This window comes from Osmerus mordax, chromosome 7 (assembly GCF_038355195.1).
Source record: "Osmerus mordax isolate fOsmMor3 chromosome 7, fOsmMor3.pri, whole genome shotgun sequence".
Classification (NCBI taxonomy): domain Eukaryota; kingdom Metazoa; phylum Chordata; class Actinopteri; order Osmeriformes; family Osmeridae; genus Osmerus; species Osmerus mordax.
The window spans coordinates 10,176,627-10,204,559 of NC_090056.1; the positions used below are offsets into that span (position 1 = coordinate 10,176,627).

Consider the following 27,933-nt stretch of genomic DNA (forward strand, 5'->3'; position numbering starts at 1 on the left):
GCAGGAGTTGGCAGTGAATGCACAAACTGAGATGATGACAGCAAGCTAGCAATATCGTAGCAATCTGTTGAACAAAATACATTAGTCGATTTGATAAAAGTCACAATGAGAGCCGTCGCCACATGGATAGACAAAGTACATGATCGTGACAAAGTTGAGCAATGGTAAGAGTATTTTTGAACTGTGTCTGCTGTCTGATTTGGTTTGCTCTAACGTTACTAGTCTAATACTAACGCACTAAAAAGCTAGCACTACACTAGCTAGTTTATAAAGTGTTAGGGTAGCAACGGCGGTTACTATGTAAACTCCCAGATTGTCCACAATGATCAGCTAGGGCTTTCAAGTGCTGCGTTAGTTGTCTAAGTGCACAGAACCAAAACTGTTAGTAAGGTACTATGCCATGCAGTTGCGTCTCTCTTATTATTTTAAAGTAGCTTAGATTAACAGCCTACTCTGTGCCCTTTTATGATATTATGCACTAGTTAGCTGCAAGCTACTGTAATTGAGCTGTCTAGCCTGACCTCTTGGATGCAGCAGTTAAAAGCATTTTAGATAATTTGTCAATTTTACTATGTTGCATCAGTTATACGCTATGAAATCACCTTTCAAATGTAGCTCTTATTGTTAAGGTTACGGTTAGCTACTTATAAATAATATATGCTAAACTTATTATGGATGCTCAAATTCAATAGATTGATGGATAGATACGTGTACAATATTAAGGTTACGTTATTTATAAAGACGTGCAACTCTGTGCACAGGGTCAGCAGTCATAAAATGATACGATCATGTTCTTCATTCTAGTATCTACGATCTTGCCTTCAAACCAGACGGCAGCCAACTTATTGTTGCTGCTGGAAACCGTGTTTTGGTAAGATATATCCCTTTGTTTGTCTCTTTATGTATTGCCAGAAAAATCTAACTAATATTCGTTAACATGAATAACTGACCATATGGCAGTAATGACAGTGTCTACTAAGGGAATCAACATGTCCTTATTCTAGGTGTATGACACATCGGATGGAACTCTTATTCAACCCCTGAAAGGACATAAGGATACTGTCTACTGTGTGGCTTATGCTAAAGATGGTACTAGACATTTGACACCTTGTCAAAATAATATCTTAATAGCCACCACCATCACCACATCTTGTTTCATATGGTATCCTACTTTGTAACAGGAAAACGGTTTGCATCAGGGTCTGCTGACAAAAGCATCATAATATGGACTTCTAAACTGGAAGGGATTCTAAAATACACGTGAGTTTGTCACCAGGTCACACATATATGACTCATATATGACATTAATTTATGGTCAATCTTTCTGTATAGCTGCTTAGCTCATTTATGTGTATCTCCTCAGCCATAATGACTCCATCCAGTGTGTGGCCTACAACCCTGTCACTCACCAACTGGCTTCCTGTTCCTCTGGGGACTTTGGTAAGTAGGCTGAGACTGCACTTTGATTTCCCAGAGGGATAGAATATTTAAAGTAGCACTGTTGTTGTTAAAGCACTAGTTATTTGTTTTGTTGTATTCTGTTTCTGTAGGTCTGTGGTCCCCAGAGCAGAAGTCTGTTTCCAAACATAAAGTCAGCAGCAAGATAACATGCTGCGGGTGAGTGTGACTCTTCAGTTTCAGACTTAGAAAGTGTTTAGATCTCCAAATGTTTATATACCTAATGCAACACTAGCCGACCTGTGCTGAAGTATTCCATTTGACCATAGGTGGACCAACGATGGCCAGTACCTGGCCCTGGGAATGATGAATGGGGTGGTGAGCATCAGGAATAAAAACGGAGAGGAGAAGGTCAAAATAGAGCGTCCAGGAGGCTCCTCCTCTCCTATCTGGTCCATTGCCTGGAATCCATCAAAGTTAGTCCCTGAATGTGGTTGGCATGTTACTTTTCAGTAAATTCATAAATGTTATAGGAGTTTTTGTCTTAATGTTAGAACGGGGGTCTTGGTCTTGAGTTGGCCAGTAGATGGCAGTGTTTGACCAGGCAGGCTCTCACAGGGACTGGTGGAAGTGGATGCCATTCTGTGAGGCAGAGGATGACAATGCTGTGGATGAGAGAAGTCTGGAGCAGCTGTACCTGCTAGCTGATGCCACCAGCTGCCAGAGCAGACAGAGCAGCACAGTAGGGATACTGGATGTGCAGATGGAGGTAGAGAGACAGGCAGGGTCAGGGATAGAGAGAGACGGGTCTGGAGGAGAAGAGACAGCAGAGACAGTGCTGCAAGAAGTCATCTCTGACCCAGAGTACTGCAGCCAGCTCAGGTATGGAAGGGGAGAAGAGGAAAGTGGAAGCAAGGACGTTTGAGTGATAGATTTCCGGCGCAGATTTCTGAAGACAGTCAGATGTGTTACCTTAGCAGTGACAGTGGCAGAGTGTTGAAATGTATAATAATGTCATAACACTGACTTGTTTCATGACCTCAGGGATGAGCACAATGATATCCTGGCTGTAGCAGACTGGGGCCAGAAGCTGTCCTTCTACCAGCTTAGCGGTAAACAGGTGTGGATGCAAATGATTAATATATAATAATGACATTATTAATACACAATGCCTGGGAACTTTGATTGATCAACGAAGCCTAAGTTGTCTGGATGTTATCATAAAAAAAAAAATCTTTGCTATGGCAACCAGCCACAATTATATTTAGGCAACCTACTACACACGGCCTGATGTCCAAAGCATGTCATGATACCACTTCACTGGACCTGTAAGGTCAATATTCCTGTTGCAATCAGCCTGTCAGAAACAATTGAAACCATAACACTGCATTGGACGTGATCCTGTTCAGTGTTTAATAACGTTTCCCTTCCACCCCCTCCTTCCCAGTGCCCCTGGGTATTACTGGAATTATAGACAAATATGCACTGTTCATTACTCTGCCATGATACCTTAGGTTCATACGTTGTCACTGGGATGTTTATCTGTTTAAGTGAACATGCTGTTTTGATTACAGCGCTAGGAATAGTCTGTAATAAAACAACGAAGGTTGTCCAAATGGGTCTTATTTCAGGGCAAAAGAATGGACCGTCAGGCGGTTTTCTTTACAGTGTGAGGAGAAACAGATGCACCGTCGGGGAACTGATATGACGTTGCACAAATGGACCTCAAGTGCCAGCACAATAGGGCCTATTTAGAAAAGAGAGTGTTTCTTTTTTTCTTTTTTTTTAATGTCTTTTGGACAGGCACTCAAAGGGACAGCTAAATGGACCGCAGGCTTTGATGTGTGTAAGCCCAGTCTGGGGAAAGTGTTGGCCCAGACCCTGTTTCATAAATTGTCGAGAGATTTCCTTGTTGTCTTCATGGCTGCTTCTCTGCTTCTCTCAGATAGGGAAGGACAGGACTCTGACCTATGACCCCTGCTGCGTCAGCTACTTCTCCAAGGGGGAGTACATAGTCATGTGCGGCTCAGATAAGCAGGCCTCCCTTTACACCAAAGACGGGGTGCGGCTCGGCACCATCGGAGAGCAGAACTCCTGGGTGTGGACCTGCCGGGTCAAACCAGACTCCAACTATGTGGTGGGTTGGGATACTATGGAGACCTTGTGGAAGAGTGTGAAATCAGACCTCATACTGTAGAACTGTTCCCATGCCAGAAGATCTCATGTAACCATGTGTGTAAGCATGTGGTTGTGAGAGGGAACAGTATCACAATGCTGTGATATGTTATTAAAGTGGGGATTTGAAATGGTATCACAGCTTAAGATGGGTTCACAAACCAATAACACAGATGCCTTTTCTTGGTCTATACCACATGTGATGATGTATGAGAGAGAGAGACAACTTTCAGTCTGGTATTTGTGCCAGACCGGGCCCTGACAACAGGAAGGATGTGCCTCTCGCTGTCTTTTCTCCAAGGTGATAATGGGATGCACTGCTACATTTTTGTGCTGAGTGTTTTAACCGGCTCCCCTGCAGGTGCTGGGCTGTCAGGATGGGACCATCGCTTTCGTCCAGCTCATCTTCAGCACCGTGCACGGCCTGTACAAGGACCGCTACGCCTACAGAGACAGCATGACCGACGTCATCGTCCAGCACCTCATCACCGAGCAGAAAGGTGTGGTCACATACACACAGCCCTCCTCACAGGCCACCAGGCCACTCAGGAAAAGCAGCAAGGCCCCCCTCTATCATCCGCTCATCCCCTCTCTCCCCCACCCCCCCCCCCTCTCATCCCTTTCTCTTCCAGTGCGCATTAAGTGCAGGGAGCTGGTGAAGAAGATTGCCATCTACAGGAACCGCCTGGCCATCCAGCTGCCTGAGAAGATCCTCATATACGAGCTGTATTCGGACGATTCCTCCGACATGCACTACCGAATCAAGGAGAAGATCTGCAGGAAGTTTGAATGCAACCTGCTAGTAGTCTGTTCCCTGCACATCATCCTGTGCCAGGTGAGACTGCATGGCTGGTATGTGTCAGAGTATGTTTACAGTGTGGAGTGTCTGCTGCACTTGGAACTGTGTGTCTACTCCTCAGGACTTGTTAAGCAGGATTGTCTCAAACACTCGCGAACATGCACCTCTTGATGCATTACCATAAATAAACTGTGTCCTGATTCACAATGACTTTCAGTGACACCGTCCCATCTGAATTACACTAATCCATCATTGATAGATTGTGAAGTAGCCTATGGGGAAAAAAATAAATGCCATTAACAGGATGGAAACAGAATAAGGGGTCAGTGATATAGTGCTACTTGGAACAGGCTAGAGAAAGACCAGACCAGAGATGCTGGTGGTTCCCCTGATGCTTCTGCTTGTAAGAGGCCCCAGCTGTGTGTTTCCCAAGGTTCTACCCCCCTCCCTCCCTCCCTCCCTCCCTCCCTCCCTCCCTCCCTCCCTCCCTCCCTCCCTCCCTCCCTCCCTCCCTCCCTCCCTCCCTCCCTCCCTCCCTCCCTCCCTCCCTCCCTCCCTCCCTCCCTCCCTCCCTCCCTCCCTCCCTCCCTCCCCCTCTTTCTTTCGGTCTTTCCCTCCATCCTTCCTCTATCCTTCGCCTCGTCAGACAGTGTGAGTGAGACAGAGAGAAGTGAGAGGGCATGACCACAGTCTGTGGAAGCTCTGGCTGTCTCTCGTGGTTCTTCTCTGCTTCCTTTCTCTGGACTCTGACAGGGGAGAGAGAGGGAGGAAGAGGAGCAGCTAGAATACTCAGGTTTTTTTCCCCTCCTAAATCAGGGGTGTGACAGGGGCGCTTCAGACGTGCCTCTAATAGCCTTGTTAGAGCTTTATAGCAAAGGCTGTTTTCAACCCATGACTGGGCTAGGCTTGCTTGTGTCCAATCATATTAAACTCCGTCTTTATCACAGTATGTTTTACAGATGTTACACACCCCACTTCAAAGAGCATGGACAGAGTACAGAGGATACAATAGTGCACGGTTGTGAGATTTGTGGTGCGTTTTTAGGAGATTAAAACAAAATGTGAAAGTCAAAAAGGTTGTCGTGAAATTCACATCTGTGTGATTAGGTGCCAGGCTGTCTGTGATTAATGTCTTTGTCTGATTTGGGCTCTGACCGGTCCCTTGCCTCTGTGGGTTTCCAGGAGAAGAGACTTCAGTGCCTGTCCTTCACCAGCATCAAGGAGAAGGAGTGGCTGATGGAGTCTCTGATTCGCTACATCAAAGTGATTGGTGGCCCACCGGGCAGAGAGGGCCTGCTGGTGGGATTGAAGAACGGAGCAGTGAGTACCTGGGAGACGCCCTCAGACCGTGTTCCCACTACATCCTGGCTGTCTCAGCCTCTACTCAACACAACTCAAACTCTTCCAGTGTGTAACCCTCAGTTTGTGACTTTAGATCCTGAAGATCTTTGTGGACAACCCGTTTGCCATCACGCTGCTGAAGCAGTCCACGTCGGTGCGCTGTCTGGACATGAGCATGTCCCGCAGCAAGCTGGCCGTGGTGGATGAACACAACACCTGTCTGGTCTATGACATCAACACCAAGGAGCTGCTCTTCCAGGTCAGGGGCCGGCGCCGTCACACTCTCCAGTCAGGGCTAGGGCGTGAGGGGGAAAGCTGACAGGAAGCTGATTTCAGAGCGGAATTTGAACTCTGCCACGGGCTACTGCTTCTTTGATCATAATATCACATGGTACCATGGCACCTCATTCATCCCTACAGTTCCACATTTCTTTGACCTTAAACTTGCCCCCACTCTACCCCCCCCCCCCCCCCCCCCCTCTCCACAGGAGCCTAATGCGAACAGCGTAGCCTGGAACACCCAGTGTGAGGACATGCTGTGCTTCTCTGGTAGTGGCTACCTCAACATCAAGGCCAGCAACTTCCCTGTGCACCAGCAGAAGCTGCAAGGCTTTGTGGTGGGCTACAATGGCTCCAAGATCTTCTGCCTGCACGTGTACTCCATGTCTGCAGTGGAGGTGCCTCAGGTGGGCGTCTCCCTTGCCCAGTCTATCTGGAGAGAATGGGATGACTGGATGATTGGGAGAGAGGGGGGAGGAATTAAAGTTAGGCTGAGAGGTGTTGCCAGTGGTCAGTGTGTGGCTAGTTGTTCATTTTGAGGATGTGTGTCATTGCCGCTTGGTTGATTGACTGTTGTGACCTCCTCACTACTCTCCAGTCCGCTCCTATGTACCAGTACCTGGAGAGGAAGATGTTTAAGGAGGCCTATCAGATCGCCTGTCTGGGGGTGACAGACAACGACTGGAGAGACCTGGCCACAGAGGCCCTGGAGGGACTTGACTTTGACACGGCCAAGAAGGTCACTCACACACACACACACACACACGTGCGTGCATTTTCAAACACACACATTGGAACGTGGTATTGCAATGAACTGTAATGCCACTGTCCATCACCAGATGGTGTAGCCTGATTCCATTAGTGTGTCCCTCATAGGAAATGGGTCATGTGAATGAAAACTTTCCATTTCTCTTCCCTCTCTCAGGCCTTCATCAGAGTGCGAGACCTGCGCTACCTGGAGCTCATCAATAGCATTGAGGTACAGCAAGCTCCTTGGTCGGAATGACATTAGTTGAGGTTCAAAGTGTTTTTCCATGGTAGGGGGCAGCACTAAGAGCCTTAATCAGGGTGGAACACTGTAGATTTACTGGCTGGCCAGAGCTGGTCCTGACATCATCAAAGGGAGACATAGAGGAGCGACTGGTCCGATTGCACGCAGCACCCTTATTATGCATTTAATTACTTGGTTTTCCTCTGGCTCCTACTTCAAACCCCAGCATAAAGCCAGAGGGTAAGGCTAGCGTCAGGCTGACCTCCCTTACACACACTCTCTCTCTCTCACACACACACACACACACACACACACACAAACAGAAACTTGCATACATGAAGTCAAGCACGCACAGGGCCAGAACTGGTAAAGGACAGAAAAAGCATAACTTAATGGGAATTTAACTAATCTCCTGGGGTGTTTCAATCAGAAAAAACTGAGAATATAAATGCATTCATATGTGTTCTTGGACAACTTTATGATAAGATTAGAGTAGCTGCAGGCAGGAAAAGGCAGTCTTTGAAAAACACATGCTTTTTTTTTTTGTTGGTGTGGAAAGAAAGGATCATTGAATTTCACAAAGGCCTGCATGTGTTTCTGTTAGTGACTGAACTTTGACTGCTTTGTGAAGTTGTTTGCTTGTAGCCAAATAAACTCACAGTACAGTAACTAAAAGAAATGTCTTCTTGGATGCCAGTGGTAATCTGACCCCCAGCCTAATGCCTCACAGTCACAGTGCCACTAACACAAATGCTGTGTCTGTGGCGTGTAACTGTGTCCATGCTGATGGATTTGCAGGAGAGGAAGAAGAGGGGTGAGAGTGACGATGATCTGTTCCTGGCAGACGTGTATGCCTACCAGGGGAAATTCCACGAGGCTGCCAAGCTCTATAAACGCAATGGCTACGAGTCCAGAGCCCTGAGCATGTACACAGACCTGCGCATGTTTGAGTACGCCAAGGTGAGTGCTCGTCGATGAGGCACACTCACACAGAATGTCCCTGTTACAGTTGAACATGTGTTTTTCTTTCGCCATGTGGAGGCTGTGTGTGTTGAGACAGGCCACCTCCACAGTCTATCTTTCATCTCCACATATATCACGGGGAGCTCTCCTTACCTCATCCCGTCAGTTTCTTTTTTGCTCTCCCTCGTTCTCTCTCTCTCCCCCTTGCTCTCTCTCTCTCTCTTTCTCTCTCCTCCCACCCTCTTTCCCCGCTATCTCTCCCTCTCTCTCTCACACACACACAAAGTCACCGTACTACATACACAAGTTTCCAACGTCCATCCGCAGTTCTAGGTGGTGGGTGTGTAGAGGGAGGGAGAGAGAGAGAGTGTCAGAAGGGTGTGGGGGCTGTGACGGGGTCAGTGGGAGGTGACGCGATCTTATGTTGTGTTTAGTGTGTTTATGTGTGGAGGCCTCCTTGATCACCATCAGTATGTTCTCAGTCCTGAGGCAGATGACACTGGCCCGACTCCTGGCCCTCCATCAGTGTGTGTGTGTGTGTGTACGCGTGCATCTCTGTGTGTTCTGGCTGCTGTATATTTATGCGGCTGTGTGGCCATCTGGTCCTGGAGGCTGTTTGTTTTAGCTGGGGCGGCCACCGGAGGGGTGGAGCCTGGGGGTGTTTGTGTGGCTCCTAGCCTCCCTCTCAGCCCTGACCCACCAACCGCTGGTCTGTCCAAGCTGGGCTTCCCCACAGCTCTCTGGACCTGGTGCCTTATTCAGGATGTCTGACTACCACACCTGCAGCATCTGTTATTTAACAGTCTGAACCTGTTAGCTACTTCATACGTTATTTGCGAGTGGGACTGATAAGCGGTGAACCACTTAAACATCGTCCATCCCCTCTCTTTCTGTTTCTCTCTGTCTCCTTGTCCTTCCCTTCCTCCCCCCTGCAGGAGTTTGTGGGGGCAGCAGACCCTAAGAACTCTCGGCTGCTGATGTCCAAACAGGCTGACTGGGCCAAGAACAGCAAGGAGCCGCGAGCTGCCGCTGAGATGTACCTGTCTGCGGGAGAGCACCTCAAGGCCATCGACATCATAGGAGAGCACGGCTGGGCAGACATGTGGGTGGCACATTCACATACACACACACACTCACTCAGTCACTCACTCACTCACTCAGTCATACCTCTTGATTCCTCCCTGGTGTGAGTCATGGAAAAGTGGAAAGGGCGTGTGTGGTTGTGAAGCAGGCTGACAGATAAGACTAAGTCCGGTCTGTTGTCCTATCAGAACTCCCCCGGGTACCATCTCTGGCCCAGTGTCTGCTAGCTGTCAATCACACCCTCCCTTTGGCCCGGACCACCAAGGCTAGTGCAGACCCAGCATAACAAACCCAGGGAGCAGCTCTGCCAAGCTTTATCAGACTTAACTGAAATTGGGTGTGTGTAATAGGGTCTCACTCCATGTGATGTGGTGCTCAGCAGGAGATAGGCCTGTGTGTGTGTTAGGGGTTGATTTATAATGGGTCCCCTGTGAGGCCCTGCCTGGAAATCACTCGAACACAAATACACGCGCACACACACACACACACACACACAAGCTCAACACTCACCCTCATCCTGATCTCATCTCTCCCCCCTCCTGTCCTCCGCCAGGCTGATTGACATAGCCCGTAAGCTGGATAAGGCAGAGCGCGAGCCCCTGGCTAAGTGTGCGGCCTACTTCAAGAAGCTGAAGCACCACGGCTACGCCTCAGAGACCTTCTCCAAGATGGGGGACATGCAGGCCCTGGTGCAGCTGCATGTGGAGGCGCGCCACTGGGACGAGGTCAGAGCTCAACAGCCTCCATGGCGACTCCATCTTTTAGTCCCAGGTTACCCTCATGATAAACACAAACTCCTTCCACTATACAGTACATAAGGCCTTCTTTGTTTCCCATTCAGAGGGGAACTGTACTTCCAGCCCTTTCACACCTGTCCCTCCAGGAAGACTGTGTGTCCTGGTTGTAAGGATCTGTATCCACTGTTAGATAAACTGAAGCCATGTTCATAAAACCAGAGCTGTCTGAGCCTTCTGTACGACGAGCATAGAAGAAACACAAAACGCTTGAAAGCACTTACGAGCATTAGCTAAACACTCTGTTCTGTTTTCAATCACCCCCCCCCCCCCCTCCTCCAGGACCACTCATAAGATACAAACAGAGAAAAAACGACATTTCCTAAACCCATCTCCAGTGGTTAATCAAGTTCTAAGCGTTACAGAGAGCACATTTCCATAGAGAAACAAGGACGCCAAAATGAGAACATGAAATCCACAGTCACAGGAACCTGGCATGGCAGTGAAGGAATGAAATAGTGCTGGGTATTTATTTGATAGGGAGAGAGAGAGGGAGAGAGAGGGGGAGAGAGAGGGAGAGAGAGGTGGAAAGCTAGAAAGGTAGAGTGTGAGCTTTTATGTTTGATGTCCTTCTCTGTGGGTGGTGGACTCTGAGAGAGGACAGAACACAGTACTACAGTACGGCCCCATATGGAGGCCATTGTCTGCTCCCATTCTCTCTACCTGGGCCTGGGTTTGGCCTGGTTAGGCTCACTGACTGAGTACACAGGGGGGTTCACCATGACGCTGAGACACACACACTCATACACGGAGGTTTGGACCATGGGACATTAGGGTTCATCAATCAACCTGACAGGCAGGTATGCATCCACAGGGTCCTATCAGACTACTCGGCCACATTTGACTCAATCAGCTCCATCTGCACAGCCATCGACTGTGAAATGCAATTAGGCTACACTTGTCTCCTAGTGTCCCGCATTAAATATGAACCAAATTCATGTTTTTGCCTCCAAAATATTTTGTAAGCCTCAATTGAAAAGCCTGTGTTTTTAATCACCTCCTGTTGGAATGGCCCCAGGCGCTTCGCCTGGTGGACGAAAGCCATGATTCAGTTTCTCTCACATCCTGGTGTATGATCTAATACAACCCTGAATTCTAGCATGTGTTTAATTTGCTGGTGATGTGAACCCCCCCACCAGCGCTTGTCTCTCCTTCCTCCAGGCCTTCTCTCTGGTAGAGAAACATGTCCAGTTCAAAGATGACGTCTATGTCCCCTACGCCCAGTGGCTGGCGGAGAACGACCGCTTTGAGGAGGCACAGAAAGGTGAGAGGAAAGGAGACCCAGACCCTCTTGACCCAGACCATCTCTAGCTACACCATCTCTAGACTGGACATGTTTGCATACGGGACATATGCAAATATATTTGGCCAGTGTTGGACCCAGACATTTTTCACTGCTTCCTCCTGACTGTCTGTGTGTCCACTGTGGAAGCAGCCCCTCTGCCAGGTACAGTCGTTGAGTGAAGCAGAGCAGAGCGGATCTGACTGTCAGCACGATGACATGCATGGTTTTAATCACCACCACTACAAGCACGGCTAATGATGATTGCCCAATGTTATTACCCTCCATCATTTCATCCATGTGTCCCCTTCTCTCCTCCTCTCTTGCTGTCTCGGAAGAGTCATAATCACAGCATGGATTTATAATTAGCATGCATATTTGCTATCCTGATCCCTGCATAACATCCCTCTCTTTCCCTTCCTGTCTGTGGAGCACAGTTAGGCAAGCCTGATTATGTTGCCAGCCAGTAATCTACTGATGTGCTGATTGTAAGGTATATTTTAGTCAGGCAGTGATGTGGTGTACTGTTACCATTGATTGTAATTGACTTTAGGACCCTGTCTGGTTGCTAGCGGTTTCTCACCTAGCAACGTTGACCAGGGGCTGGATCTCCTCAGACATGCACAGCGCTCAGTAAAAGTAACAGTGACATCACCACACGTTCAAGGAGTCCAGACAACTCCAACTATTCATCATTGTTAGCATGTGTGGTGTGTTTGTGTGTGTGTCCGTGTGTTAGCGTGTGTATGTTTGTTTGTGTGTGTTATGTGTGTGTGCATGTCTGTGTGTTTGTATGAATGAAAAGGGGGGGCTCCTACACTAACCAGCAACAGCTGACTGGTGTTTTATCCGGCTGGTTGCACTGATGAATATTTGCCAGTAATGTGTCCTGACCCCCCCACGGCCAGTGGGGCAGGGTTGGCAGCTGGGTCACCTCCCTAAAGCTGCTTCTCATTAGCACAGATAGCAGCATGAGCAATGGGACTCATGTTTATTACCACGCTGCTCGCTAAGTGCCATGGTGTTTGACATTTGGAAGAGGCCTGTTTGTGGTTATTAGTGAAAAATGGGGGGAAACCTTGTCTCGTATACGTTCCGTACAAATTGCCTTTGACATTTAGATCACTTTGAGGGGAGCGCAAGTTTAAGTATTTTTGTGTGTCCATTTTTTTCGTTTTCTGTTTTTTCCCCCCGTGTAATAAAACTATCATTCTTAGACTGGCAATGGGAGTGTGTTGGCTGAGGAACTCAAGGATATCTATCAGACCAGTCATTAACTGTAGATGCTATGGTTACTGTTCACAGATTTCTTGAAAAGTGTTTGGCTGCTTTTTATAGCCCGTGAGGCAGCACTACAGGCCAGTGTTATATAGCACATCATAACTTTTTATATTTTCATCTCTATCCTTCCATCCATCCACCCTTCCCTCCCTGCTGTAATCTCTCCCTCTCAGCGTTCCACAAGGCGGGCCGGCAGAGCGAAGCTGTGAAAGTGCTGGAGCAGCTTACCCACAATGCCGTGGTGGAGAGCAGGTTCAATGATGCAGCCTACTATTACTGGATGCTGTCTATGCAGTGTTTGGACATTGCCAGGGGTGAGGCAGAGACACTACCTGCACCAACAGTACACCTGCAATTTACTAACACCTTCAGTACACCTCCACCTAAAGTATATATAAGAGCGTCTGCTAAATGACTAAATGTAAATCTAAATGTAAATGTAAGTATACCCCAATATCTTCACCTACAGAATACCTAATCATGTACCTAGACCTAGACCTAACTCCCCTGGATGTGGGTGGGAAGGTTGCACTTTTTTGTTAGGGTGGGTTTTAACGTGTGTGTGTGCGTGTGTGTGTGCGAGCTAGAAAGTGAAGACCAGAGGGAGGAGATGCTGAAGATGTTTGAACGTTTCCAGCAGCTGGCAGAGCTTTACCACGTCTACCACTCGGTGCAGCGCTACACGGTAAGAGCATGCCCAGACCCCGGGGTCAGCATGAGGACAGCAGGACAGGCTGAGAGATGAGAAGGAAGAAGGTCACGGGATGCCCTTTGACAGATGAAGGAGGGCCGCACTGAAACCAAGAAGCAGATAACTGCAGCAGAAGATAGGCCTACAATACTTCAACCAGACAGAGACACTAAACATGGATACACCGACTCAGATACACCCAAAACACCCTTTAGGAGACCTCCCAAGAGATTCCGTCTGCCCCCAGATCTCACTCCTCGCCCCAGAACAAACCCGTCAACCCCTCTCTCGCCAATCACCACGGCACGACCCTGCTGTGACCCTATCTCCATGGTAACCCTCCTGTAGATTAATCAGGACTCCCAGCCTCTCCTCCTATGGTGGGTCCAGTAATCACCCCTGCTTATAATAAAGCCCGCTATGACTGCTTATGAGCTGCGTCTGTCCTGCAGGCAGACAGAGGCGCCGCAGGCTGGTGTCTGCAGGGCTGCTCTCTGTTTATTTTTACAGTACTCCTCTGGTGTGGGGGCCACACCCTCAAAGTGAGGAATCATTGTGATCAAGACCAGAGCAGGAAACTGAACATATATGTCTCACTTTAACTCTGGCAGGCAGGCCCTGGACTGATGTATGGAAGCCAGGCTGCTCTATGTTAGGGAGAGGTCCCATTGACAGTCCAGCGGGGAGAGAGAGGTGTTCTGTGTGGTCAGGCAGCAGGGTGTGGCCCAGCCTTTCTTGTTCACACTGAGACCAGCTTAGGAGACTGAGGAAATGTGGAGGAAGGGTTCCCTACCGAAGAACCCTAACCCAACATCTAACCAGTAAACATGTATGTATTTATTTATTTATTGAATTTCTCTCTCTTCTTTGCCTCCCCCAACATCTTTCTCCCTCTGCTACCCCCTCTGCCCCTTCCCAGGATGAACCCTTCAGCTCGCATCTGCCAGAGACGCTCTTCAACATATCCAGGTTCCTTCTTCACAACCTCACAAAAGACGTGCCACTGGGCATCTCCAAAGTGTATCCTTCCACGTGTTTTAAAGTAGTGCCTGAGTTGTCTGCTAACTGTGAGCTGATGAGGCTGATGTGGAGATTACCGAGTCATGTTTGAGGGGTCTGAGAGAGGGCAAGAATCTGAGAAAGAACTGAAAAATAGAGGAAGGGAATGAAACCCAAACAGGTCAGGGGAAACCGAGCTGTGGCAGGGAGGAAGACGGGACGCCAGGAAGAAGCACATCCTCAGTAACCAAAACAAACGCCCTGATAACTGCTCACACACACTCACTCTAAACACCCCCCCACCTCCAAAGACACACATACATGTTCAGTACTCGCACACACAGTGGTGGAAGGAAATCCCGGCCTTCCAGAAGGAAGTCAGCCTGAGCAGCTGGAATCCTCTCCAGCCACACAAAGTCCATCGAAAAACTTTGAACTAGGATTTATAGGTTTAGCAGACCCTGGATGGACCTGGTCACAATAACATGGCACAATGTTACGGGAAAGCCCCACTAAACACCACACACAAAAGGCCTTTTTAAAAATGGTATTATCAGTGGGATTGGGCGGGTCCAGGACAGAGGACATGCAGATGGATCAGAGCCAGTTCTACAGCTGGAAGTCATTGACCCAGTGTTGCCTTTCTCCAAGACGCTCTCTATAACAATCTTCCTTCATATAAATACAAACTAGCAGCAATTTCCTCCTCTCAAACAGACACACATATACTGTACACAGAGGTGCACGCGCTACCACAAACAAACTACGGTACATCAGCCAGGATCTTTAACTAGTCATATGGATCACAGATGCCATGACGGAACGGAGAGGAGCGCCGAGTGCATTATGAGGCAGTTGTGATTGAGTTTAGCCCAGTATTAGTATGTCTGAGGAGATTATGATAAAATGATCATCTTTTCTCAAATATCAAGACATCGCATGTATCGGTAGAGATGAAAGAATATCAAAAATGCCCTTTTAATGTTGACAGTGTTAATAGTGATAGATGCAGACAGTGTGTAGAGTTCATCACCACAGAGTGCCTCTCCTTGACGGCGTACCCAGTAATATCCTGTATGCGTTGGCCAAGCAGAGTCAGGCCCTGGGGGCCTTCAAGCTGGCCAGGCATGCTTATGAGAAGCTGCAGGAGCTGCATGTCCCCGCCCGCTTCCAGGACTCCATGGACCTGGGCAGCCTCACCGTCCGCTCCAAGCCCTTCCATGACAGCGAGGTGGGGGCAGTAGTGGGCCTAACCCATGTTTGGTGCTGCAGTCATGTTTGTGTAGTTGTCTGTGCGGATGTGTTCACGGCTGCGTGTTGATGCGAGTTGCTTTCATTGTGAACTATGCTCATGTATTATATCCATGTTATGTGCTACATTCTATGGTGTTGTGTGGTCTCCCAGGACCTGATTCCCATGTGTTACCGCTGCTCCACCAACAACCCCCTCCTGAACAGTCAGGGCAGCGCCTGCATCAACTGCAAACAGCCCTTCATCTACTCAGCCTCTTCCTACGGTAGCTATCTCATTCACACATGCCATGTCTGTCTGTATGTGGGTGAGAAAGGTAGAGAGACAGAGAGAGATCATTGTGTTCTGTATCTATCTGTGTGTGTGTGTGTGGGTGTGTAGAGGTGCTACCTCTGGTGGAGTTCTACCTGGAGGAGGGCATCACTAACGAGGAGGCTGTGTCCCTCATCGACCTGGAGGTCCCTCGGCAGGACCGGAAGGCGGCTCGCTGGCAGGAGATGAGCAGCGGGGGTATCCTCTAACAGCACACACGCTCCATCTCAACATGTGTGTGTGTGTGTGTCAATCTGTATGGGTGAGATTCACACTTGTGACTGTTTGGATTTTGAGAGGTTGTTTAGTCTCTGATAACCCTGGTGCCATCATGCACCGTAAGCTGTCAGAGCTAAGTCATATTAGCCCTGGGGCTTAGCAGGGCTAGAGGAGCTCTCCTCGCTCGTCTTAATGACACTAACCCCCTGAGAGCCAGAGCCAGGGATTAACCTGCATTAGTCTGGCTGCCCTCAAGGGCACTCAGGTCTGCACCGCTTCCCCCAACCCACACACTGACAGGCCCTAGGGTACGTGCTCTGGGCCCTGTTCTACTGGGGGTGGGGGGTTACTTGTGCTGTGGACCCTGGTCCTGGCTCCATGATGTGTGCGTATCCCTAACTAACGGTGTTCAGAATCCCAGTCTCTGAAGCTGGATGATGGGATGGATGAAGCCGAGGAGGACCCCTTCACGGCCAAGCTCAGCTTTGAGGTGAGGGAGGGAGGGGGGAAGATGGGGGGGGGGGGGGGGGGGGTGTCGCAGGAAGGGAGAGAAGATTCAGCTTTTAATCAAGATATCATTGAAAAGGGGCAGATCTAACAGGAATGTATCTCTTCATGTGTGTGTGTGTCCTTGCAGCAGGGGGGCTCTGAGTTTGTGGCTGTGAAGGTGAGTCGCTCCGTGCTGCGGTCCATGAGCAGGAGGGATGTCCTGATCAGGCGCTGGCCCAAGCCCCTCAAGTGGAAGTACTACCGCTCCCTGCTGCCTGACGTCAGCATCACCATGTGCCCCTCCTGCTTCCAGGTACGACCACACATGCACACACACACACTTCACACACACTCCAAGTCTTCCTGGTTTACCCTGAAGGGTGCACCTTCACACATGCAGAATGGAGTTGTGTTCCCTGACTCTCTGGGTGTTGCTGTAGATGTTCCACAGTGAGGACTATGAGCTGCTGGTGCTGCAACACAACTGCTGTCCCTACTGCCGCAGGCCCATCGACGAGCCCAACTGACCCCCTGTCCTGTAGCACAGCACTCCAGCCGCTCTGCTGGGCCTTCACCCTCTCTCATCTCCATCTCTTGTATTGTGCTGGTGTTTTGTCAACGTGGTTGAATATAAAGTTTTTACTAGTTATATTGTCTTTTTTTATTTTTCTAAATAAACTTTCTTGTTCCACTGTCTGAGAATGTGTCTGTGTGTGTAGCAGTTCTCTAGTATATTATGTTGTTCAAAGCAAGGATTATGTTACCACTGATGTAGATGAATTGGAGCACTCTAGAAATTACAATTACAGTCTCTGACTTCCACTCTGTGTTTCCTGTGCCATGTTGTGTCAGGATGCTGGTACCCTGGGGCGGTTCGGAGGTTGTTCCGTCTCATTGTTAGGTCTCTGTCTTTCCCTAGACAGTGTGTCGATGACGAGTCGGTGCCGATGACGAGTTGGTGGTGATGTCACAGAGGCAAGATAGCTGTACTTCATCACTCTCTTGCCTTTGAACATACACAGCATATACCAAGCTATAGGCCTTTCCTGGATTTCTAGTATTACTAGGTACTAAGAAAAAGAGAGAGAGTGGGTGAGTGACGTAAATCCACCCCTGCTGACACCTCGGCCCAAGCGCCTCCCTAATCCCAGTGGGTTGTTAAAAGGTGCTGCGCCCGCCTTGGGGGGCTGCAGAGCACGCCGTTTCTCACCAGCAGGATCTCTCTGTCCCTCCCTCCACTCATCCATTGATCCGTTCTTGCATCCAACCCTTCAGCAAGAAGGAACATCTCTCCTACCAGATCTCCATCCTCACTACAGACACACGGGGATAGACACCCCCCCACCCCCCCCCACAGCAGCCATGAACGGCACTGAGGGCCCCAACTTCTACGTGCCCATGTCGAACAAAACGGGCGTGGTACGGAGCCCGTTCGAGGCCCCCCAGTACTATCTGGCTGCGCCCTGGAAGTACTCTCTTGTGGCTGCCTACATGGTCTTCCTCATCCTCACCGCCTTCCCCATCAACTTCCTGACCCTGTACGTCACCATCGAGCACAAGAAACTGAGGACCTCCCTGAACTACATCCTGCTGAACCTGGCGGTGGCCGACCTCTTCATGGTGGTGGGCGGCTTCACGGTGACTCTCTACACGGCCCTGAATGGCTACTTCATCCTGGGGGTTGTCGGCTGCAACATTGAGGGATTCTTTGCCACCATGGGAGGTAAAGAGACGAGGACCTCAAGCTTTTACTGTGTTTAACTGTCACCATGCAGATTTAGGTCCTTCATACAGTGTTTTTGTTTTGTTACAATGTAATGCTGTCACGTTAGCATTATGTGGTAGTGAATATATATTCACAATTATTTTGAATTAATTTTTGTTAAAGTCAGTAAGGCTGTCTGATGCTTAAATTTAAATGTGTAGAAGCATTAGTCTTTTGAGTTGTGCAATGTGTGTGAGTGTCTCCATGCCTCTGTCCGCTGTCCCTCAGGGGAGATCGCTCTCTGGTCTCTGGTGGTCCTGGCCATCGAACGCTACGTTGTGGTCTGTAAACCAATGAGCAACTTCCGTTTTGGAGAGAAGCATGCTGTTGTGGGAGTGGCCTTCACCTGGATCATGGCACTCACCTGTGCTGTTCCTCCTCTTGTGGGCTGGTCCAGGTACACCTCGAAGCTCACCTACCAGGCTGTGAAATCACTGACAGAGGCTCATCACATTAAATCTGAATCTTAGGAAAGCAGCATTTCATTAGAATCAAATGGAGCCTTAGTGTCTAGGCTTAGTACTGATGCTTGGCTGGTGAACTAGATTCCTCCGAACCTTTCTCCTTAACGAGTGTGTGTCGGAGTGTGTGATGTGCCGAGCTGTGTGTGCGCAGGTACATTCCTGAGGGAATGCAGTGCTCCTGTGGGATTGACTACTACACCCCGAAGCCTGAGCTACACAACACGTCCTTCGTCATCTACATGTTCGTCCTGCACTTCTCCATCCCTCTGGTCATCATCTTCTTCTGCTATGGCCGCCTGCTCTGCACTGTTCGGGCGGTAGGGCTCCCCTCCTCCACTCCACACAGAGACACTGAATCACAGAAACAAGGGCTGTGCTGTATCATAAAGTGTGTTTGTGTGTGTGTATGCGTGCGTGTTCGTCTGTGTGCCTCCAGGCCGCAGCCCAGCAGCAGGAGTCCGAGACGACTCAGAGGGCGGAGAAGGAGGTCACTCGCATGGTGATCGTCATGGTGATCTCCTTCCTGGTGTGCTGGGTGCCCTACGCCACTGTGGCCTGGTACATCTTCGCCAATCAGGGAACTGAGTTTGGCCCCGTCTTCATGACAGCCCCGGCCTTCTTTGCTAAGAGCGCTGCCCTCTACAACCCGTGTATCTACATCCTGCTCAACAGACAGGTATCACACTGGTGGACAGTCTACAATATTGTTAATAGTGTGTGACTGTAAAGTATGTGTGTGTCGGTAAAAGTAACCTCTGTTCTCTCTGTGCCCCACAGTTCAGGAACTGCATGCTGACCACGGTGTGCTGTGGGAAGAATCCCTTCGGGGAGGAAGAAGTCACCACAACATCATCTAAAACCCAGTCCTCCTCCATCTCCACTGCCTCCTCCAGCCAGGTGGCTCCTGCTTGACCTACGACCACTGCCCCCTGACCCTCCACCTGACCCAGTGCACCTGGGAACCCACCGCCAAGCAGCAAAGCCGCCGATTGGCAAATTATCTCGACTTACCTCTTCAGTCAGTCAGTCTTCAATGCACAAATATAACTGCAAGTGTGACCGACCACATACAGGCATATTAAGGCCTCTACGTGTACAGTATTATACTCCCCTAACCAAGGGAAAGTGTTTAGTTGGCCTCAGTAATTATAAGACTGAGTTCTTGGTGAGTTCATCCAACTGAACACGTTCCATGGGTTCACCTCCCCTAAAACACAATCATACAATAATAAGATGAAACCCTCTACTGCCCCAACTCATAGACACGTCAGATTATATCATTGACATTGACTCTTTTTACACGTAATTGTTTAGGATAATCCCCTTAATGTGCTTTAAAGGATCTACTTGTTAAATGAATACTTAGTTTAAATGAGTTTTACATTTGTGTAGATTGCACCTCCCATTAAGCCTGTGTTGAAGCAGAGGTGGTTAGCTCAGGCATAGAGGGTACATGAGTGTTAACAGATGGACCTGCACAAAGCCTCTGCGGAGACAAGCTGCCTCTCCCATAGCAGAATTTGGTTGTGTGTGTGTGTGTAAGAGAGTGTGGGTGTGTGTGTGCCTGTATGCATGTAAAAGTACTCTGGAGATACTACAATGTTGATTGTGTGAAGGGTTAGGATGTTAGTAAATGTTTTATGTCCTGCAATAAAAATTATGCCGCAAATCAAGACTTTAATTCATTTATCTGAATTGATCTGCTTAAAGGTCCACAGTCTGGATAAGCTAATATGAGGTAGGGCTATGCAACCGATGCTATGCCAAATAAATATAGCATAACAGACCCTGGTTCTTCAAGTGTTAACTTGATTATCTACGGGCAACAGGTATTGATTACCAGCACATTGGTGCAGAACATTTTATTTTCACAAACCTGACACATTATTTGGCATCACAAATACAGTAATGTCAGAACATTCGCTATTGGATTAGGTGGTCTTAAATGTCCCTCTTATTTTGTTTTCATACATATACAAATAAAAAAAGCTCTTCAAACATACAATGCAATTCTCCCCAGTCAACGATATCTTAGTCAAGAGTCCAGTCATTATCTAAATAAATTCTTTCAATCTAATGCTCTTCTCTCCTTAACCCATCGTCACCCTGGAAACCCCAATGGGACTTTGTAGTTCAAAGCAACATGGAGCCATTTGTCCACCGATCAGACCTGAGAACAGCACAGGCTGCATTGGAGGAGCGTGTCATTCTCATTCATAATCATACTGATGAATGGGCCATGGGAAACATTAGAACACATCTATAAATATTGCTATGGACATTATCATACAGTACAGTGCATCAATGGCTCGTTCCCAAATACGGGGCTCAGTGCATAAGATGGCTGCTAGGACTCCAGGTCCTCACGACAGTGATGTCATCAAGAAGCTGGCCCCTCTCCACTCTGACTCGGGACAAATCCTTCCTCAGGCAATATCTCATCCTACAGCATAGTGCTCCCACTCCAGGATGTCTGCTGTGTTGAAGTTCTACATGCCATCTCTCCCAGTCCAGGGTATAGTAAATAGGCCCAGACAGGGGGTGGCAGGAGGGATGGATGTGGAGGAGAGAGGGCCGTATGGAGGGAGACTCAAGCCTCACTGCTGCACTCGTAGATGTTGTCCTCCACCAGAGCTATGACCTGCTCAAACTTGTGGTGCAGCTGAGTGCGGCGGGCAGTTGGGTTCGACTCCAGCGCAATCACCACCTGGGAGAGAGGGAGCAGTGGATGATAACCTTTTAACGAGCACAAGTAGAAGAGATAAAACAGTACGACGACTGTGAGGGAAAGAGACTGAAAGACACTTTCGGTGTCTCTCGTGAATTCACGCATTCCAAAGCGCATGAGAGGAAATGTACCACCTGCCTGGACATAGAAAGGACAAGCGAAAGAGTGAACCAGAGAACGAGCAGTTCTCTCCAGCCTTCATGCCTCAGCCACGATAAAGCCTTTCCCGTACGTGTGTTTACAAAACCCACATCTGTGGCTGTGTTTCATCCGCTCTCGCCAGTTGTCACTGGCTCAGTGGGCTTCACTGGCAAGGTGAGTGCATGCGGGGTGCGTAGGGCTGAGGGAGATAATAGGCAATCAGGGGCCATTCACAGGGGACCATGTGAGTCTGGCTGGGCTGCCACAGGAGAATGACAGCGCACAGCGAATCCATAGTGTTGTGATGAGGGCCCTTGACTAAGCACACAGTAATCACTGTCTGAGCCCCTCCAGAGGCCAGGGAGCTGGAGGAGCCCTGGGGCAGGAAGCAGGGGGGAGCAGAGGCATGGAGCCAGGTCTGTCCTGGTTGGATGAGAGTTCTGTACGTTTCCTGTGTCATAAGAGGGACAGGGGCTGTAGATGAGGTGTCCTGTGGTGTTCACGGCATGTCCTCTACTGTTGCACCTGTTGGGTGTATGTTGGGAGGAGTACAGCAGGGAATGTTGACTCTAGGGTGCAGCCAGAGTGCATGCATGCAATATATCTGGGTTCTGGTTGGTTGAGTGAAACGTTGTGAGCTTGTTGACAGGTCGGGAGATTCCCCAACACTGATAGGTCACACACGGATTCCCATCTCTCTCTTGCTCTCTCTCGCTCTCTCTCGCTCTCTAATTCCCATCTGAATCATACCCACAGCGGATGAGGCTGCAGATAAGGCCAGTTAAAACATGTATCTAACAGCTAAAGATTTGTTTACCTGGTGTCTGTATTTCTTGGCATATTTGTAGATCTCTGTCAAAGCCAAGTTGGTGTTGAAGTCGTTTCTGTATTTCTGGAAAATAAGAAAAAAAAAAATTAGCCACAGTTGATCAAGAACATCAGGAAATAACTGCAATTACAATCCTCCCGTTCATCAACTGGGGAGTGAATCTGTTGAGAAGGCCTCCCTGTGTCTCTTACCCGTGACTCCTCGGCCAGGTGTGCATTCATCTCCTGCTCACTCAGTGGCGCCATCTCCTGTATCTGCCGGTAGTAGCACTGCACCCTCTTCTTGTACTCTGGGATCTCCTTGGCATACAGCAGCTTGTTGGTGGGAGAGTCCTAAAATCACATGCATAGGACAAACGTAGAAACCATGAACCTGTTTTGTGGTTTGAAAGTGACCAGGAAAGTCCAGTGTGGTTGGTCCTGGGGAGTTCATTGAGAAACTGTCTGCTCGACTGTGACTGTGATTGTGGTCATAATCTGCGATATAACTGCTCTGTGGTCTAACTGTAGTCAGGGAGACTGTGGTATCTGTTGATGAGCTGATCAGAACCAGCCTGGACTGAGACAATGGAGGGAGGGAGCTCGGTTTCCTCTCCTCACACTGAGGAAGTCAAACAAAGCCCATCCAGATCTACAGCCAGCGAGCCATAGAGCCAGTCCAGACAAAACAATACTCCTACATACACGTCCCCCTTGACTCACCCAAGGGTCGTACAATGGGACTGAACACATTCCTCAAGGATTATGAACAGTAGTGGGTGAGGTGTTTGTAGACACGTACTTAAGAGTATGGGGTGAAGTTGAATGTGGGTGTGTCTGTGTGTGAGAGAGGAAGAGAGGGGGGAAATAGGGAGGGATAGGGAAAGAGAAGATCCTACATCAGAATGTGTTTGTGCTGTGTGTGATGTGTGATCTGTGGGTCTACATGCTTGGTGTGTGTGTGGGGGGAGGAGATGGGGAGAAGGGCTTGAAGACTACAGTCACTGTCGCTCCCCCTGATAGGGATCCCTCTCTTCCTGTCCACAAGGTCACTTCCTGTGGTTCCTCCATCTGCCTGGCGACCCCCTGTGACCCCGCGGCCCTCCGTCTGTCTGCAGCCCGGCTAGATAAGAAGGTTTCCGTGGAAACAGCCAGCGCTGAGTTTCCTACCTCTTTCTCACCCCTGCAGAGCTACAGCTAAGCCAGACCCCATACCCTCTCTGCCCTGACCTGGTCCCTTGTCCATTACACACACACACACACACACACACACAAACACACACACACACACACGTGCATAGACTAGCATAGATGTGCATGCAAGCACACACAAACACATTAACTGAAGACAATAGAGGAGAATACAGCAAAGCTGTCTTAACTTCCAAGTTGACACCAGCCTTTTTCCCAAATAATAAGAGAAAAATAAAGAGGTTTAGCATCTGGATGTTTTAGTGTGTCTGTGTGTGTCTTATGTGTGTGTGTGTGTCTCGTGTATGTGTGTGTGTGTGTGTGAGTGTGTGTGTGTGCATGCACGTGAACATGAGGTGCACGTGTGTGTGTGTCTCTCTGGCAATGAGCAAGTGTATAAATCAAAAGGATCCTCTCTGAAAGAAGAGCATTATTTGACGAGTGCTCAGCCATCTCCAGGGAGGACGTTGGTGAGAGAGACAGGAAGATGTGAATGTTCGGGGTCAGAGCTTCTCAGGGATGAGATGGATTTGTGGGGAGCGAGGACACTGACATACTCCCTCTTACTCCCTCCCTCTCTCCCTATCTCTCTCTCTCCCCTCTCTCTCTCTCTCTCTCTCTCTCTCTCTCTCTCTCTCTCTCTCTCTCTCTCTCTCTCTCTCTCTCTCTCTCTCTCTCTCTCTATCTCTCTCTCTCTCACACGCATACACAGCACTTTGAAGGGTAGATTCCTGGTGCTCATGACCTTGGATCGGCAGACTGGGCTGAAATAACATAAGGAGAGGTAAGAGAGGTGGACTAGACTCTGGGCTGCCAGAGTGATGGTGGGGAGGGAGGGAGGGGGTGGGGGTCAGGGGGTGGATGGAGAACGCCTGTGGAGATGAAGGGTTCTTTCTGTGTGGCGGTTGTTAGTAATAACAGCATATGGGCTGTGTCTGTGTGTGCGTGCTGTGAATGAATATGTAAATGAGTATGTGATTAAGTGTGTGTGTGCTCACCTTGCCCAGCTGCAGGTCTGAAACAGAGCAGGCGTCTATGAAGGCCTGGGCGATGACAGACAGACAGGCGTCCATGTGGTCCGTCTTGTCGATGTCAAACACAAACTGGGGGTTCTTCAGGATGTTCACCCAGAAGCGCAGAGGTAAACTACACACAGGGGAACACAGTCTCCCTTCAGCACAGAATCCAGGCTAAAGGAAATTTGTGCTCATATATCTGGGTTCAAATAGGATGGATCAGGTCTCTAGACATCACTACATTTGGCCCCAATCCGAGTCAAATCTAGAACTAGAAGTTGTTCAGTACCTGTTGGTCTTCCAGATGTGCAGGGTGTCAGGGTCTGTGATGCCCCTCTTGTCCGCCTGCTCCTCCAGGAAGTCAAAGAAATATTTGATGGCCAGTGGGGGGCGCTCGGGCGGGATGCTGAGGATGGCCTGGAACAGGTCGTCTAGGAACTTCTGCAGAGTCCCCTGAGGTGCCACAACACTGGGATTAACAAAGATCAACCACACTACCATGGTCAAGCATGGAGCTTCCAGAGATGGCGATGAGTGATTAGGAATATGATGATGATGGAGTGATGATGAGAGGAGAGTGTGTTTACCTTGGTGGAGAGCAGGCGGGTCAGGTAGATCTCTGGGAGGACCTTCTTACGGTGGCTCTGCCTGTGGGACTTCCTGTTCTCCATTGGCTCATCATTAGGCAGGACCTGGAGGTCAGGGGTCAGGTCAGGGACACACCTCAAACTAGCTAGCTGAAGGAAGTGAGGGTTCTCAGTGGCACATTCTCCATGTTCATAATGTGAACCCCTGTTTTATGACTCAGACATGACCCACAGGAACACTGGCCTCGTTTTGCCTTAAACAGCTCATTAGATTCAGGAAATGTTGCAAGCTGGGATATTCTGGGGGTGTTCTGTTCTTGCTAAACAAGTAAAGTAGCATGCGTCTGGCAAGCTCCTACTGGCCTCAGCTGCAACGTAAGAACATTGATGAGGAAATTCAGCATTCAATCGCCTCAGTCACAAACAGCCGCAAAAACGACTCAATTTACTACTCCCTTGGTAGAGTCCAGAAAACTCATCATGTCTCACTGTCATCACTCATCAAATCTATGGCTGAGATTTTTTTGGTGTGGTTTAAGAGGTATTAGTGCTGTCACATTCTCTCTGCAGATCTCTCATTCCCCTCTGTTCACCCCCTTCCCTCTGTCATCAGTCCTGCTGAGTGCTGACTGGCCCTGGCAGGAAAAGCCTGGGCTCTAACTCACTGGCTAGACACTGTCATAGGGGCGGCTGATTGGGTATGAGGATCCGTGTCGTGTCACAAGACTTACCAAATGTACATATTTCTCTGTGTCCAAGTCTTTGGCTGTGGAGAAAACACAGGATAGAACAATGAGCAAGATAGTTGTAGACTTGAGAGAGAGAATGAGAAGAGACAGGAGACAGAGAGAGAGAGAGAGAGGGTCAGGGAGAGAGGGAGAGGAACAGATACAAAAAAAGAAGCTTAGAAAAGAGAAACTGAGATAGGGGGTATTTTTGAGCAAGTAATTAAGGTGGATGTTGGAAGACAGGGAGAGACTTAGACTAAAAGAAATAAACATGCATTTGAGAGAAACACAGTAGAGAAAGAGGGAGATTAAGGGAGACAGAGAAAGCCTGGCGCACAGAGACTGTGATTGGCCCTGGAGCCAGTATAATGAGTTGGTAATTCTTAGGCATCATTAGGAGAAAAGATCAATCTCTCTGGTTTATACTAAACTCTAAACACAGACACAAACACACACCCCATACACACATACACTTCCAACTTAACCTCAAGGTGACTACACTCTCATAACTCCAGGCTGGGTCTTGGCAGTCATGTTCTGGCCCAGGGCCCAGCCCAGACCCACCCAGAGAGTGGAGAGGTGTTTTACATTAGTAGAGGAGTACCAGAGGCCCTATAGACCAGCTCTCTGACAGACAAGCTCTCTGTGCTGTGCTACAGACAGCCCACGCCAGGCTGGGTCTGGCCCAGTATGAATGGGAGGTGAGGCTCTGACAGACTGTCTACGACACCCAAGCCCTGGTCGGGATGAGAGACACGTGGACCTGTGTGTTTATATCTAATGAGAGGATCATCTGGGACATGGAAGCCCCTGTCTCGTAACCAAGTTATGTTGTGGCTGTTTAGACCATCATTACATTGATATGCTGACTAATCTGGAGAAATGTGTTTAGCATGGAAGGATCGGACTCCTGCTACAGCAGGAGCGTTTAGATGCTGATCGATGAACAGACAGTGTGTTAATGTGTCCACTGTGTTGCAGACTGTACAAGTGTGGCTGTGCATGTGTTTGTCATTAAAAAAAAAATGTATATATGAGTGTATCATGTTCTCATGATTGAGTGTGTGTGGTTTCCAATGATGAAGCGAGTGTGCATGTTGTTCTAATGTGTGACAAGGTGACAGGCTGTGTGTGATGATGACGTACCTCTCCCCAGAGTGTTGTCTCTCTTGTCCTTCATGCTCATGGCCAGCGACGCCCCCTCAGGGATCTGGGAGAGGGGTCAAAGGGGACAAGGTCAGGGGTTAGCAAGGGGGCACGAGAACAGGATCATTAAGGACTGCCTGGGGCATAGTGTGTGTGAGTGTATGTATGTGTGTGTGTGTGTGTGTTTCTGTGAAGTGGCAGGGGGCTGCAGGGGGCTGGCTGGGCTCATTAAAGTCAACACACAGTGAAATGGATTGAACAGCCTTGCCAGTGAACCACAACTGTTAGTACACGCTGTGGCTCACTGCTTTCACAGCTCTACCCCTCGGCTCAGAGAAAACTAAACAGAACACTTAAGAGCACAGGTAACAGGGCAAGGGTCAAGGGTCACCGGCCGTCTGTTTACACACACACAAACTAACAGTGACACACTGAAATACACAGACAGGCTACCCACAAACGCCGAGACATCTATTCTCTAAATGCCCAGAGCAACAAATTAGTTACGGACTGTGAGTCAACCCAACATAAACAGCACAACCTCAACAGCGTTCAGCAGAATACTGTAAACACACGACACATACGCACACAAAAGATATGAACTTGTTCACACAGCGCACACAATGAAACCGTCCACTCAGAAACACACGTGTGTTTCGAAACAGAAAAAGAGAGAGGCTCCGCTTGGACAGGAGTGGCAGCATTCACAGCCTGCTCTCGCCCTTACTGCTCTGGACGCCATACTCCTGCGGTGGGCCTCACAATGGCAGGGACACGTAGGAACCTCGGGGGAACAGTCACCACAGGGGTGACACACATGCGCGCTCCACACACACGCGCACTCCCTACACACACACACGCGCGCGCGTACAGACTCCACACACACCTGATAGTGGCAGACTGTGTTGAGCTTTTTCCTGCCGTCTTCCATCACGGAGGAGTTGTCAAGGTCCTGCAGGATTCTGCTGTTACAGCCAGAGGCAAACAACTCTACAGCAGAGAAGGACGGGAG

General features: G+C 49.0%; 3 protein-coding genes across 4 annotated transcripts in view; 2 read left to right on the forward strand and 1 right to left on the reverse strand.

Moving 5' to 3' along the window:
- The first annotated feature begins 74 nt into the window (after window positions 1-74).
- ift122 (intraflagellar transport 122 homolog (Chlamydomonas)) lies at window positions 75-17,032 on the forward strand. 2 transcript variants are annotated; one of them, XM_067240638.1, is made up of 29 exons: window positions 75-164; window positions 805-871; window positions 1,005-1,089; window positions 1,182-1,260; window positions 1,364-1,440; window positions 1,551-1,617; window positions 1,728-1,874; window positions 2,443-2,518; window positions 3,344-3,535; window positions 3,935-4,073; window positions 4,206-4,408; window positions 5,555-5,692; window positions 5,808-5,972; window positions 6,202-6,399; window positions 6,591-6,731; window positions 6,918-6,971; window positions 7,782-7,943; window positions 8,882-9,048; window positions 9,583-9,754; window positions 10,985-11,087; window positions 12,560-12,700; window positions 12,974-13,071; window positions 13,997-14,097; window positions 15,142-15,307; window positions 15,482-15,593; window positions 15,710-15,838; window positions 16,273-16,349; window positions 16,497-16,661; window positions 16,789-17,032. In XM_067240638.1, exons 1-29 carry the CDS (start codon window positions 106-108, stop codon window positions 16,873-16,875), a joined length of 3,567 nt encoding a protein of 1,188 aa, XP_067096739.1. In that variant the 5' UTR covers window positions 75-105; the 3' UTR covers window positions 16,876-17,032. The 2 variants fall into 2 exon arrangements, with proteins under 2 accessions (XP_067096739.1, XP_067096738.1); XM_067240637.1 differs by lacking the exons at window positions 75-164; window positions 805-871; window positions 1,005-1,089; window positions 1,182-1,260 and having other exon boundaries at window positions 1,363-1,440; window positions 16,500-16,661.
- Window positions 17,033-17,710: 678 nt separating this feature from the next.
- On the forward strand, window positions 17,711-19,489 carry LOC136946335 (rhodopsin-like). Its single transcript, XM_067240640.1, has 5 exons — window positions 17,711-18,071; window positions 18,342-18,510; window positions 18,729-18,894; window positions 19,014-19,253; window positions 19,355-19,489. Exons 1-5 carry the CDS (start codon window positions 17,711-17,713, stop codon window positions 19,487-19,489), a joined length of 1,071 nt encoding a protein of 356 aa, XP_067096741.1.
- A 935-nt stretch (window positions 19,490-20,424) lies between these two features.
- The window catches only part of plxnd1 (plexin D1), a 45,110-nt gene continuing 37,601 nt past the window's right edge, over window positions 20,425-27,933 (reverse strand). The window contains exons 28-36 of the mRNA XM_067240241.1: window positions 27,808-27,911; window positions 26,922-26,985; window positions 25,779-25,813; window positions 25,048-25,152; window positions 24,750-24,913; window positions 24,443-24,590; window positions 22,467-22,607; window positions 22,264-22,338; window positions 20,425-21,284 (exon numbers count right to left, since the gene is read on the reverse strand). Coding sequence (XP_067096342.1) covers window positions 21,168-21,284; window positions 22,264-22,338; window positions 22,467-22,607; window positions 24,443-24,590; window positions 24,750-24,913; window positions 25,048-25,152; window positions 25,779-25,813; window positions 26,922-26,985; window positions 27,808-27,911 — 953 coding nt within the window. The 3' untranslated portion in view covers window positions 20,425-21,167. The remainder of the gene's footprint in view (window positions 21,285-22,263; window positions 22,339-22,466; window positions 22,608-24,442; window positions 24,591-24,749; window positions 24,914-25,047; window positions 25,153-25,778; window positions 25,814-26,921; window positions 26,986-27,807; window positions 27,912-27,933) is intronic.